The sequence below is a fragment of the Rana temporaria genome, chromosome 1, assembly GCF_905171775.1.
Source record: "Rana temporaria chromosome 1, aRanTem1.1, whole genome shotgun sequence".
In the NCBI taxonomy this organism is placed as follows: domain Eukaryota; kingdom Metazoa; phylum Chordata; class Amphibia; order Anura; family Ranidae; genus Rana; species Rana temporaria.
Window position 1 is genome coordinate 370,039,073 of NC_053489.1, and position 15,439 is coordinate 370,054,511.

General features: G+C 44.8%; 1 protein-coding gene across 4 annotated transcripts in view; it reads right to left on the reverse strand.

Annotated features, from left to right (window-relative positions):
* The window catches only part of ELAVL1 (ELAV like RNA binding protein 1), a 172,567-nt gene that overhangs the window by 127,027 nt on the left and 30,101 nt on the right, over positions 1-15,439 (reverse strand). For all 4 annotated transcript variants that reach the window (XM_040322498.1, XM_040322499.1, XM_040322496.1 and 1 more), the window contains 2 exons: positions 10,746-10,849; positions 6,242-6,395 (listed from right to left, as the gene is read on the reverse strand). In XM_040322498.1, coding sequence (XP_040178432.1) covers positions 6,242-6,395; positions 10,746-10,849 — 258 coding nt within the window. The remainder of the gene's footprint in view (positions 1-6,241; positions 6,396-10,745; positions 10,850-15,439) is intronic.

Below are 15,439 nucleotides of genomic sequence, written 5' to 3' on the forward strand. Positions count from 1 at the left end.
CCCCAGGGGGCGTGGTTCCCTGGGTATAACCCACACCCTGCTCTAGCAGCCTCAGTTCGTAACAAGCAGTACAAAAAAAGGAGGGGTGGGTGTTGTGTCCGTCCATGAACTCAGAGAAATGGATTTTACGGTGAGTACAAAAATCCTATGTTCTCTTCCGTTCATGGACGGACACAGCAGCCTTTGACCTTAGGGACGTCCCTAAGCAGTGTCACGAATGCGCCGTGACCCGAAAAGGAGGCGCCCGCCCCTTCAGGGCATAGGCCTGAAGCACAACCTGCCGGATCCACCTAGAAATGGTGGCTGACGAGACTCCCAGGCCCTTTCTAGGACCAGTCACTGTCACGAACAGTGATTCCAACTTCCGGAACGGAGCCGTCGCTGATAAGTACACTCGAAGGGCCCGAACCACATCCAGGGAATGTAAAGTTGCCTCCTTCTGGTTCTTCGGCTGAGGACATAAGGATGGAAGAACAATGTCCTCAATGTGAAAAGCCGAAACGACCTTTGGGAGAAAAGAAGGCTGCGGACGCAGCACCACTTTATCCTTATGGATGACCAAGTAGGGGGCCTTGCAGGACAAGGCCGGCAGTTCAGACACCCGTCTGATCGAGGTAATTGCCATCAGAAAAACCACCTTCTGTGACAGAGTCAACAAGGGGATCTTCCGAATGTCCTCAAAGGGGGCAGTGGAGGGCGCACCGGAGGGGCCACATGCCGGACTCCCTGCACAAACGTGTGTATCAAGGAGTGCGCTGCCAAGGGCCGAGGAAAGTAAACAGCCAGAGCAGGAATCTGACTCTTGACCGTACTTAAGACGAGAGCCTGTTCCACTCCCCGCTGTAGAAACAGCAGAATCCGGGACACCACGTATGTACGGGGCTGCCACGTCATCTCCCCACACATAGAGATGTAGACCTTCCACGTACGCTGGTAAATTCTCCTAGAAGTAGACTTCCGCGCATGCAGCATGGTAAAAACCACCGAGCCAGATAGGACCCGGTCCTGCAACAGCCACGCCGTTAAAGCCAGCCACTGTAAAGCAGGATGGAAGATCGGACCCTGCGACAGAAGATCTTCTCTCAGGGGTAGACGCCAGGGGACGTCTGCCACCAGACGCACCAGGTCCGCGTACCAGGAGCCGCGCAGCCAATCTGGGGCGATAAGGATTGTTGGAATCCCTTCGGCTTTCACCCTGCGCAGCAGGCGAGGAAGAAGCTTCAGAGGAGGGAAGGCGTAGATTAGGCGATAGTGACCCCAAGGTGCTACCAACCCGTCCGATACGTCCGCCCACTGGTCCCTTGACCTGGCCACGAACTGTGGCACCTTCCAATTGAGACCGGACGCTAGGAGGTCCAGGTCCGGAGTGCCCCACTTTCGGCACAGACTCAGAAACACCTCCGGGTGTAGAGACCACTCTCCTTGGTCCAGGGTTGTGCGACTTAGGAAGTCGGCTTGCCAATTCTGTACTCCCGGAATGTACACGCCCGATAGAGCTGGAACGGACCTTTCGGCCCACCAAAGCTCGGAGCTCCAGAATATTGATCGGTAGACAGGACTCCTCCTGAGTCCAACGCCCCTGGACTGACTGGGTGCCCCAAATGCCCCCCCCCCCCAACCGGAGAGGCTGGCATCCGTCGTGACCACTGTCCAGCGGCACGGTAGAAAAGACTTCCCGGTGCGAAGCAACGGAGACATCAGCCACCACACCAGGGAAAACTTGACCAGATGGCTCAACTGAATCTGGTAATCCAGGGAAGACGGAAGATTGTCCCAACGTGACAGAATTTCCTTCTGTAGCTCCCTGGTGTGGAATTGGGCATACGGGACCGCCTCGAAAGAGGCCACTATCAGACCCAGAACTCTCATGCAGAATCGAAGAGACGACCACTTCTGGGTCGACAACTGCTTTGCTGCAGATTGCAGGGTCTTTAGTTTCTACGTCGGGAGAAAAAAAACTCTCGCCTCCGCGGAATCCAGGACTAGTCCCAGGTATTCCAGTATCTGGGACAGAACTAACACTGACTTCTGGATATTCAGAAGCCAGCCGAACTCTTGGAGAGTGACACGTGATAGACACGTCCTCTTCTAATTCTGAGCCTGAGGAAGCTCGCAGAGAAGGTCATCCAGATATCCCACGATATCGATCCCTCGCTGCCTCAGCAGGGCTAGTATCGGGGCGAGCACCTTTGTGAAAACCCGCGGTGCCGAGGCCAGGCCGAACGGGAGGGCCACAAATTGAAAGTGGTCCTCCCCGATCGCAAAGCGCAGAAATCTGATGCTTTATGCATATGGGAACATGTAGGTACGCGTCCATGATATCCAAGGACGCCAGAAAGACCCCTGATGGAGTGCCGCTACCACCGAGCGAATCGTCTCCATCCTGAATTTTTGCACTTTGACAAAACAATTGAGGACCTTGAGGTCCAGGATTGGACGGACCCCTTCCTTCTTGGGGACCAAGAACAGATTGGAGTAAAACCCCTGAAACCGTTCCTGCGAGGGAACTGGCACAATCACTCCCCTGCCCAGTAGATCCTGGACAGCCCCCGCCAGAGCCTGCCGGCGATCTGGAAGAAAAGAATCTGTTTGGCGGACAAGAGAGAAAAACTATCTTGTCCCCCGAGGAAACTACTTCGCAAACCCAACGGTCGGAAAGAAGAGACCTCCACCGAGCCGCGAATTCGCGAAGCCGGCCCCCCCACCCGAGACCCAGATGGGGGCAGACCTTCATGCGGAAGCAGGCTTGTTGGGCTTGCGGTACCAGGTGCGCTTCTGCCCCACAGCGGGGGGCCTTAGCACCTTGTGGACCTTTTCCCGCCGCGCTGGGCGCATGCAAAAAAAAACGCTTGGGAGCAGTAAAGGAGGGCCCTTGCTTACGGCGAGGCTCCTTGCCCTTCCCAGACTGTGGGAGCAACGTGCTCTTACCACCTGTGGCTTCCTTAATGATCTCATCCAGGGATGCCCCAAAAAGTCGCTCACCCTTAAAAAGCGAATCCACCAAGGCCTTTGAGGACTGTTCCGCAGACCAGCATTTCAGCCACACAAGACGGCGCAATACCACCGCATAGGCGGAAGCCCTGTAAAGCAAGGGGAGCGTATCCAGGACCGACTCACAGACGAACTTCAGACCCTGAACCAATTGTTCAGCCAGGTCCTTACAGGTCTCGGAAGCATCCTGTTCCTCCAGCTCCTGCAGCAGAAGCTTCGCCCTTTCGGTCAGAGTCCCGGCCAAAACCGGCCTCACAGCCGAACCCACTACAGTGAAGAGGGAGCGGGCCACAGCCTCCACTCTCCTATCAGCAGGGTCCTTAAATGCAGGTGCCCCTTCCACAGGAAACGTGGTGGCCTTGCTCAATCTGGACACGGGAGGGTCCACAGACGGAGGAGAGACCCACTTTTTCAAAAAGTCCTCCTCAAAGGGATAACGGGTTGCAAAGTTTTTTGGACCAGCAAAAACTTTTTGTGGCGTATCCCATTCCTTGAACAATTTGTCCAAATAAGGAACACAAGAAAAAACTTTTGCGGTGCAAAAAATTCCTCATCAGCAACTGACCCTGAAGCAGAGCCATCGTCACTGTCCGCGTGGGTTAAGCCTGCATCATCTGACATTACAGAACCAGAGGCAGAAGCAATAGCAGGGCCTGATTCCATGTCAGAGACATCCCCAGAAGCAGGCTCAGGGAGGGGGCGCTTTTTACCCCCCTTCTGGCCACTAGCCGCTTCAAAACTGGCGAGAAACGTCTCCAGGACAGCCGACATTGCCTCAACAGACGTGGCAGGGGGAGGGGCACCAAGGGTTAACTCATGCATTGCAGAAGTACCTGGTTCAGGCTCCATAATGCCCCACCGCTGTCACCCTGAACTGCAAGGCAGAACAACCCACCGGTCACCTCCTGGCTGCTACAACAGAGGTAGAGACACCCAGGGAACTCACCACCCCACCCGGTGCAGCGTGAGCTGAGAAAGAGCTGAGGTGCGCACTAAAACCGGCTGCGCTGCGTCTGTCACCTCGGGGAGATTTGCGGTCTTTTTGCAGCGCTAAAACGATCGCACAAGGCCAATAGAAATCCAAGATGGCCGCCGTATGAGGAAAAAACACCATAGGACTACAGGAAAAATACCCATAGTGACACAGCACCCAGTACACAGCGCAGCACACACAAACCTGTATGTAAAACACACACAGCCCCCGCTATACACACCGGTCCCGTGGTAATAAAGAGACCCCAGAAGGCCCCCCCCCCTCACAGCCGCTACCCAAACGGGGAAGGAGGGAGAGGAAATGAGAGGAAAGCAGGGCGAACCCTCAGTCGACCTCCCAGGGGAAAATTCCAGCCATACCACCCTACCTGAGCAAGGGGCCACTACTTACCCGTCCTGCGACCACCGGCTGGAGGTATCCCAGACAGAACCAACGTCCACTAACGGCATGGCTGTCGGCCAGACACGCTGTGACAAAGCCATAGAGAGCGGTCATATGTGTGCCCTGGAACACGAAGTTCCCCGGCCGCCCCTGGAGCAATGGGGCCTGTCGTGGACGACCCAAAGCTGAGCTGAGGGCCGGCACACACTCGATGGCCAAACATGGGGGGACTACAAGAGTCAAGACCCAGCCTGTCACCCAGTCGGCAGTTGATAGAAGAATCTTGTTATATCCTAAATGCAGGAACAAAACAATAAAAAGCGGGAAAAAAAATCCCCAGAGCACAGGACTCTAGAGGGCCTGTCCTCTCCTGACGTTAGGCAGAGAAAAACTGAGGCTGGTAGAGCAGGGTGTGGGTTATACCCGGGGAACCACGCCCCCTGGGAGGAGCTGCACTGAAGAAAAGTTAACACTTTAAGTGCTGTATTTCTGCCTAACTCTCCTGGAAGGAAGCGGATATAACCCTAAGGTCAAAGGCTGCTGTGTCCGTCCATGAACGGAAGAGAAAACGATATGGCTTCTCTCCTAATCACTCACATCCCCACACAGAACACACAGTTAACCCCTTCATCGCCACCTAGTGCTAACCCCTTCCCTGCCAGTGACATTTACACAGTAATCAGAAAAATGTTATAGTACTGAAAAAAGTTTTTTTTAACCACTTCAGCCCCGGAGGATTAGACTGCCAAATGACAGGACCACTTTTTGCGATTCAGCACTGCATCGTTTTAACTGACAATTGCGAGGTCATGCGACGTGGCTCCCAAACAAATTGACGTCCTTTTTTTTTCCCCACAAATAGATATTTCTTTTGGTGGTATTTGATCACCTCTGCGTTTTGTTTTTTTTTTAAACAAAAATAGAGCAAAGATTTTGAAAAAAAAAATGATATATTTTTTACTATAATGAATATCCCCCAAAAAATAAATATATGTGTGAGGCATATATAGATAGAGATTATATATATATATATTTTTTTTTCTTTTACATGTTTTTGTTTTGTCCCTCTTCCCCCCCAGCCTAATCTTAGGAGATCTGAGAGACTCGGGGAAGCATCCATCACCTTTCATACACAAACAAAAAAAAAATGAAGTTTGGTTTGAGGGGTTATACGTGGGCCTTTTTGGCCATTTATCTGAAGGTGGCAGCATAGCACCCAAGTAGCCATGAATATTAACTCCTCTGTCTTGTGATGTGCAATTACAAAATTTACAAGTTGTAACTGTTTTATTTATGTGGGGTATAAGCCAAAACAGTGCACATCTCCCAGAGTGATCTCCCTTTAACAGAGGCACACATTTTTACTGGCCCTGACTACCAACCCACAAGCAGATAACAGTACTGCTCAAAGACAAGTACACACCATCGCTCCTGCAATGCTTTGTATCGTGGTAAGGCAATTTTAGTACTACAAAACATGAGTTTGACAGGCAGCACTGCTTAAGAGAAAGGAGCCACACTACCACCACAATTCTTAAATGCTTGGCTCACAGTTGCAGAACAGTCCCGCAATATAAAACACAGCAATGCAAAAGTAAATATAAAGGCAAAAAGCACTGGCATCAAAAAGGCAGCAGTATCGCCTAAATGCCTGCTAACCTACTTGTACTCTCCTCTGAAAAGCGATCCGCCTTAGATGGCTTTTTAGGAGGGTAGCAAACACTACCATACCATGCGAGCCTAATGCATGCACATTACTTAGAAAGGCGTTTCAGTTTATTAAAAAAAAAAAAAGTAATGTTTTTAAGTAGTTTAGTTATTCAGTTACACAAATGTTTTTCAACAGACATCGGCAGAAAAATTAAATCTACTCACCAGTAGCCTGATCAACAAGCACTCGAGAATTGATGATACGCCCAAATCCTGAAAACATATCTTCAACATCTTTCTGTGTGATTGTCCTTGGGAGACCGCTGATATATAAATTTGCATCCTTAATATTTTCTGAGCTTGGACGGGCAAAGGACACCTAACGGAAAAAAACATACACAAATATTTATGTGCATGCACAAGTACACAGCCAAGAATATAGTGGGATAAAAACCTCCATTGAAAAACAAAAACACCATGTTCACCAGGATGTGTGCGTGTCCAGGTGCATTATATCTAAACCGTAATAAGAGAGGAGTCTTGGGAATAAGCTGCCCGGTGACACCGTAAATGAAGCCGATAACTTTGTCCCAGAAGGTTGATACTGGAGAGAACAGCCAAAAGAAACGGAACAGTGACGGCTTAGAAATTTTACAATGAGGGCATATAGCTTAAATTGAGGAAAGAGTTCTTTTAGAGCCGTTAGAGAAGTTCAAATGTGTAACTCCATACCTCAAGGAATTGGTACTAGGCGATAGTGTCAACGGCTTCAAGGAAAAAAAAACGCACACACGCACCTTTTATAGGTCTTCCTCGGGCAGAATATACAGGGCTATCTATGGGAATTGTTAAAGAGTAAATCACACTTGCATAAACACACATACTGGATGGACCCATGTCTTTTTTCCCCCCAAACCATGTAAACTATATACCATATTTATCGGCATATAACACGCACCCTAATTTTAAGAGGGAGGTTTCCGGAAAACAAAATTTTAAATAAACAACTTTGAAGCAAATTAAGGGTCAGTGCCCATGAATGTCCATCTGCAGCCTGATCAATGTCCCCAATGCAGCTCGATCAGTGCTTTTTTTTCTTTTTTTTTACCTTTTCAAGCCTGAACTTCAGGAAATCACAGAACCATCATCTCCTGTTTACTTGGTTTTCCAACGCACACAGTCCTGCTTCAGCCATCGGAATTGGACCAGCTCCTGTGATACACTGGTCCAATTCGAGTGGCGGGACTGTATGTTTGTGAGACGTGAGAGCCGACCGAGAGCAGTTAGATAAGAGCCTAGTAAACAGGAGATGGGGGCAAGTGGATTCTGGCGGCACTCGTCCCCCTCCTTGCCCTCCGAGGTACGCTGTTAGCGTATAAGACGCACCTGTGATTTTCAGGGGGGGAAAAGTGCGTGTTATATGCCGATTAATACGGTAACTTTTCAGGGCAACAAGGACTGCTCTTTTGTCAACCATGTAGGAGGTTTGGATGGAGCACATATAAGGGCAGGGGGGAGGAGACAGATCACTGAGAACTGCTGTAAAACACAATCAGGAAGTCACTCTGTGAAATTAAACTTACGCTTTACTGAAAATGCCAAAAATTTGAAAATTACTACAGGTAGGGCAGAAACACAAGGAACACAAAAAAAAGAAAGAAAAAAAAAAAAAGGACGGAAGCGTGTATGATTAGTACTTGCCCAAAAATACAGCAGTTGGTATACATGTGTAATCTTGTACAGATGGACAAATTGTAAAGCCAAAAAAGGAAATTGTGTATAAATGCTTGTGTACATATTCATTAATGTGCAAACCTAATACTCATGTACAGATGGACAGTGGAGATGGATAAAATAAGGAATTGATGACGGATAATAAAAGGACAATATTTTTACATATCGAAAAATAATTCTTGTAAAAAAAAGAAAAAAAAAAAAAGAAGTACACATATATAGTGTACATATACGGTTAAAATTAATTGAGAACAATGAATACAAATAACGGAAGGAGTACTGGATAGATGGCTAGCAAAAAAAAAAAATACAGAAATATGTGCAAATGTACCCATGTACAGACAAATGGTGTATTAAATCAACTTACATTTATGTACTTTTGACACACTGTATATTTAGAATTTTTTAAGTTTGTTTCATTTGAATATTAGACCATTTTTTGCTTTTACAGCATCAGTGATCTGGGCTCAATACTCAGCAGCGTTTCCATTATTTACATGTTTTGTTCATGATTACCCACTGATTTGCTTTATTATATATTTATCTTGGATACATTATTTTTGGTATAGCAAGTTATACTTTTTACAAATTGAGTGATTATTTTTGTTTTGCTTTAAAAGGTAGCGCCACAACTTTACTTACGGTACTTTCATTTATATTATGTGGGAACATAATTGAGTATTGGCAGCTTCCTTTGTTATATTTACGGAGTTAGCTGGCTTGCAACTTATTTGATAGTCTGTTTTTTTACCTTAAGGCCCCTTTCACACTAGGGCGGGAGGCGCACAGTGGTGGTATAGCGCGCCCCCTCCCCCCTCAAGAGGCTTTCTCCACACCAGGAAGAAAGCCTCGCATTACGGTGGTGAGTTACAGACAGAAGAACAGGAAGTGAGCATTTCTCAGAAGAAATTAGGATATTTATTACCATAAAGTTGGCCTCTATATTTTTAAAGATGTTACGCAGAGTAAATTAATACCCTACATTTAATGCTTCAAAGTTGTGCCCACTCGTAGAATGGTGACAAACTTTGACCCTAAAAATCTCCTTAACTAGTTACCGACCGCCCACCGTCGTTATACGTCATCACTTTAAAGATGAATATCTCGGTAACGGCAGCAGCTGCTGCCACAATCGAGATATTCATCTCTTCAGTGGGCGGTCCGGTACACGATAACGGCGGTCTCCGCGGCGGATTCGCCGCGAGATCGCCGTTATCGGTGGCGGGAGAGGGCCCCCCCCCCTCCGCCGCTTACCGTAGCCGTCGGTAGCGGTGGGGGCGATCGGTACCGTTCGGCTGGTGACTGGGGACGAGACTGAAGGAAAAATCTCCTTCACCCGTCCCCATAGCTCTGCTGGGCGGAAGTGACGTCAAAACGTCAGTCCCGCCCAGCGTCTTAAAGCAAAATTTTTTTTTTTTGTCATTTGAAAAAATGACATTTCCAATTTTTTTTTTTTTGCATTTAAGCCTAAATATGAGATCTGAGGTCTTTTTGACCCCAGATCTCATATTTAAGAGGACCCGTCATGCTTTTTTCTATTATAAGGGATGTTTACATTCCTTGTAATAGGAATAAAAGTGATAATTTTTTTATTTTTTTTAATTTCAGTGTTAAAAATTGTAAAATAAATAAAAATAAATAAATAAAAAACCCCCCAAAAAATTTTTAAAGCGCCCGTCCCGACAGGTTCGCGCGTAGAAGCGAACGTATACGCGAGTAGCGCCCGCATATGAAAACGGTGTTCAAACCACACAACTGAGGTATCGCCGCGATCGTTAGAGCGAGAGCAATAATTTTAGCCTTAGGCCTACTCTAACTCAAAAAATGCAACCTGTAGAATTTTTTAAACGTCGCCTATCGAGATTTTTATGGGTAGAAGTTTGACGCCATGCCACGAGCGGGCGCAATTTTTAAGCGTGACATGTTGGGTATCATTTTACTCGGCGTAACATTATCTTTCACACTATATAAAAAAATTGGGCCAAATTTATTGTTGTCTTATTTTTTTATTTAAAAAAAGTGAATTTTTTCCAAAAAAAAAAGTGCACTTGTAAGACCGCTGCGCAAATACGGTGTGACAAAAAGTATTGCAATGACTGCCATTTTATTCTCTAGGGTGTTAGAAAAAAAAATAATATATATATATATATATATATATATATAATATGTTTGGGGGTTTTAAGTAATTTTCTAGCAAAAAAAAATGTTTTAGTGTCGTAAACACCGAATCTGAAAAACAGGCCCGGGGCTAAAGTGGTTAAGCGACGTTTAAAAATGTCTACAGGTTACCAGTTTTGAGTTAGAGGGGTTATAGTACTAGATTTGGTGCTCTCGCTCCAACGACTGCAGCGATACCTCATGGGGGGGTCATCATTAATTAAGAAATTAAAAGTTTTTTTTTGTCACCAGTGCAGTACAGCAGCAACACATGACTGGCGTTGCAGTGATGAGGGATACTAACTGGTGACAGTATAATGAAAATACATTTTTGACTCCCCCTCCTCCCCACCTGCAGCTCTCAGGGAGACACACAGGAAAAATGATTAAAAGATGAACACTGTACACCATTCTTCACTGCCCCTGTCCTAACTGTTCTTATCTCTGTGGGAGATGAGCTGTCAGCGCCCACGCATCCTGTGTAGCGGTTCATGTATTTATTTGAGATCAGACAAAGATCAGAACAATGCTCTGTACCTGTGCTGACTAATCAGAATTACTGTAACCTGTCCCAGAAGCCCCACAGAAAGGAGAGAGGAAATCTCAAATCCCTGGACTGCAGCACATGCTGCATGGACACCAGCAGGGACAGGTGGGGGGGGGGGGTATGGAGGATATTTAGCGTTTGTTTACCTTTTATATTTTTTTTTAAATGGTGAACTAACTACTGTATATCTTGGATGCAGAAAATAAGCCAAGAAGCTCTTTAGCACAATCTGAAAACAGAAAAAGTAGCGGAACATTTCAACCCCAAATCTAGTTTAAGGCACATATTCACCTTTATGGTTTTTGATTGCAGTCTCAATCCATTAAGTGTGTTTATTGCTCTTTCTGCGTCTTTAGCATTTAAGTAATTCACAAAGCCATATCCTAAGCTGTGCCCTGCAAAGGAAAAAAAAAAAATAATAAAAAAAAAAACACACATACACACAAAAAAAAAAAAAAAAAATTCCTAAATCCATTAGTGTAAATATTTGGAAACTGTAGTAAACACGCAGGGTGGTTGCAACCTTAAATACTGAGGAGCAATTTTAAAACCTCTATAAAATTACCATATATTGTAGTTTGTATCCATGCAATAAACCAGCAGTTGTGCTGACCAATGGAATGAAATGACTACATAGATCCTCATTTTTTTTTAAATCTCTTTCACAGGGACAGAGCCGTACACACAATGAAAAAGCGAGCACCTCTGTGCATCAGGGAGTGAAGTTTTTGCAAACACTAGTAACCACACATCCAAGCATTCACTTGTGTACATGACTGTACACTTGGATGCACAGTTTGCACAGGGACACTCATTTGTCCCTGCACACAACACTTGTGATGTGCATTTTCCAGTGTCTCATTAATTTGCACAGGGGGCTCTACACAACCCTGTCATTCCCAGGCACAGAGATACACTCCTTTCACAGTGAATGGCTCCGCACACGTGTGAATGAGCCCTAAAATGAATACAATTTATATTAAATTTGAATTTGCGATGGATGACTTGTAAATAACTTGATTTAAAAAAGGCAACATTGTGCCCCCCCCTCCTTTTTTATTCTTTACAGCTCCCCTGAATGATGCAAATTTTACTGGATGTCACAAATGATATGTCAACGCATGGAAACCCCAAGGCATATTAGAATAATCTTCACCTGATCCTAACTGACAATCAATAAAAGTCTAGCACAATACATATGCCAGAACCAAAACAGCAGACGGGCAATATTTTTTTGTGTTCAAAATAAGCACCACATAAATAAAAAAAATATAAAAATACAGTGGGAGAAAATATGAATCAAAATGTGTCCCTGCAAAAAAAATTTCGTCTTTTGACCTATTCATACATTTTCACTGTATAATTCTTCCTCTAAAATGCATTTCAAGTACAAATCCCAGTCTTGCCCACGTCACTAGTTTGCATTTATGCAATGTATAGCGTGTTTTTATAACCTCTTCAGTCCCGGAAGATTTTACCCCCTTCCAGACAAGAGCACTTTTTACAGTTTGGCACTGCATCGCCTTAACTGATAATTGCACCCAAACTAAATTTGCGTCCTTTTTTCCCCACAAATAGAGCCTTCTTTTTGTGGTATTTAATCACCTCTGCAGTTTTTATTTTATGCGCTATAAATAAAAAAAGTGTGACAATTTAGAAAAAAACATTTTATTACTTTTTGCTATAATAAATATCCCCAAAAGTTATATCTCCCCACAGGGGATCCATGTGACCAAAAATGACGCTAGCTGAAAATAGAAAAGTCTGCGGGTCAAGGGGGGCACAAATGACTTGCCTTACCCCGGATGCTGACAACTCACGTTACACCACTGCCCTCCTCTGCTTACCAGACCGCTGGCAGTGGTGGAGGCAATTCTCCCTGTGTGGTATGGAGCCGAGTGACGGGGTTTGCTATACGTAGTCCCGATCTGGGGTAATAAAACTTTTGCCAAACTGGCCAAACTCCAGAAGGGGCCTAGATGGCGCACCCTGGAAGCAACCCAATTGTCGCACATTTTTCAAGATGGGAGACTACAGTCATTCCCAGATCTATAACGCAAGTTTGCCTTGCCCAATATGCCATTTTATTATTTACAATTGTAGCATGCAATTAGGGCCCGGGGGAGGCTGTGGAATTGGTACACCCCCATTTTCCATATGCTCCAAAATGCCTCGAGACCAAAGGTTTTATCGCACAAAGTTATCACATGCTCGTAACAGTTTCTTAAAGTGGATGTAAACCCTTTACATATACCCAGTGATTATAGTAAAAGTAAAAAATATTGGTCTTTTTTCTCAAATTGTGGCTCTTTATTTTTTTTTGTTTACTGCACAAAAAATAAAAAATGTGTTTGGTACAGCGTCTTACGACGGCGCAATTATCAATTAAAAGTGATACAGTGCCGTATCCCAAAAAATATCCTGGTCATACACACACACACACACACACACACACACACACACACTATAAAAATAAAAATTCATGCAAACAGGTATTTTCGGAACTGCAAAAAAAAAACTGAAATGCGTAGACTCAACTCTGCCAGGCTTCAAAAGTAATGAAGCAGGTGTTGAGAGTGGTATAAAATGGGTCAAATAAATTTACAGATATGAACAGGTTTGCTTTACCTAGTTTAAAGGGGTTGTAAAGGTTTGTCTTATTTTCTAAATTGGTTCCTTTAAGCTTTTTTTTATTTTTTAAATGGGTTACTTTAAGCTAGTGCATTGTTGGTTTACTTACCTTTTCCTTCGATTTCCCTTCTAAATGTTTTTTTTCTTTGTTTGAATTTCTCACTTCCTGTTTCTCCTTAGTAAGCTTTCCACCATCATCCGAGCGGTGGAAAGTCATTTAGAATAGTTTACTAAACACCTTACTGAGGAGGAACAGGAAGTGAGAAATTCAGACAAAAGAAAAAAAAACATTTAGAAAGGAAATCGAAGGAAAAGATAAGTGAACTAACAATGCACTAGCTTAAAGTAACCCATTTAAAAAAATAAAAAAAAAAAACCTTTACAACCCCCTTTAAGACACATGCCCTTTAAACGGTTAAGACCCGGACCAATATGCAGGTTAAGGACCTTGCCCCTTTTTGTGATTTGGCACTGTGCCGCTTTAACTGACAATTGTGTGGTAGTGCAACGTGGCTGCCAAACAAAATTGGCAACCTTTTTTTCTCACAAAGAGAACTTTCTTTTGGTATTTGATCACCTCTGTTGTTTTTATTTTTTGCGCTATAAACAAAAATAGAGCGACAATTTTGAAGAGAAAAAAAAACAATATTTTTTACTTTTTGCTATAATAGATATCTCCAAAAAATATCTAAAAACATTTTTCCCTCAGTTTAGGCCAATACGTATTCTACCTATTTTTGGTAAAAAATAAAATAAAAAAAAAAATCGCAATAAGGGTTTATCGATTGGTTTGCGCAAAATGTATCGCGTTTACAAAATAGGGGATAGTTTTATGGCATTTTTATTAATATTTTTTTTCACTACTAATGGTGGCGATCAGCGTTTGTTTTCGTGACTGCAACATTATGGCGGACATAGGACACTTTTGGGACCATTGTAATTTTCACAGCGAAAAGTGCTATAAAAATGCACTGCTTACTGTGAAAATGGCAGTGAATGGATTAACCACTAGGGGGCGCTGTAGGGGTTAAGTGTGACCTCATGTGTGTTTGACCGTGGGGGGGGGGGGGGAGGGGCTGGACGTGTGAAGTCAGTGATCGTTGTTCCCTATATCTGGGAACAGACGATCACTGACATTGCCACAGATAACGGGGAAGGTTTGTTTACACTCACCTCTCCCCATTCTTCAGCTCCTGTGACCCGATCACGGGACACCCGGGGCGATCGGGTCAACGGGTCTCGAGCGCGTCGGCGCACTCGCGACCTACGGCTGGGCTCTTAAAGAGGACCTTATAGATATAAGTCCATGTGCCCAGCTGTGCCATTTTGTCGACGTATATAGTCGTGCGGCGGTCCTAAAGTGGTTAAAAATATGCCATAATTGTTTACAGATTGTGTCTTGTCCTCCTCCCCCCAAAATTCACAGCTATTTTTGGCTTCAAATAATCAGAGTGTGCGGTGCGTGGTCTATTTCTTTCATCTGCAGATCAAGGGGATGAACTGTGATCTTCAGATGTCAGTTAAAGTGGTTGTAAATGCTTACATATACTCAGTGAAGTGACTGGCCTCCGGTGTAGAGATGAAAAATCCTCCTACATCAAGGGGATACCTGAATCTGAAGTCTTCTCTTCTCTACAGCCGATCAAATTCCAGAGTTTATAAAGCTTGTCTAAGCGGTTTAAACAAAGGGGGCGGAAAGCAAAATTACACAGAGCTCAGTGAGGAGAACTCAGAGCTGATTGGAGGGAAGGGAAACACCCCCTTTTACACAGCACACAGAAACAAAGCTGAGGCTGTCAATCAGCTGGAGCTCCCTCCCGGTCACCCTTTTTCTCTTGGTTTAGGTAAAACTTGTCAGAAATTATTCGTGCTGATAGCAGAAGAACAAGGCAGACAAATGACACTTGTGCGCCTAAAGTGGAAGTAAACGTTTCTTTATTTTTACCAACAGGTAAGCTTATAATGAAGCTTACCTGTAGGTTAAATGAGCATCTCCTAAACATGCACCGTTTAGGAAATCATTTAAAGCGGATGTTCCATTACAAAAAAAAAAAAGTCAGCAGCTACCAACACTGGAGCTGCTGACTTTTAAAAAGGACACTTACCTGTCCTAGCCGCCAGCAATGTCGGCCCCTGCCGAGGCCGATCCTCGATCCTGGCAGCTCCAAGCACCGCCATCCACAGTAAGGGAAACAGGCAGTGAAGCCGTATGGCTTCACTGCCCGTTTCCTACTGCGCATGCGCGAGCAGCGCGGCGCTTTGTGAATGGGCCGGCTGCTTTCTGGGACACACAGTTCCCATAATGCAGCGCGCCCCATTCACAAGAATACATCGAGTGTAGGAGGAGGAAGAGA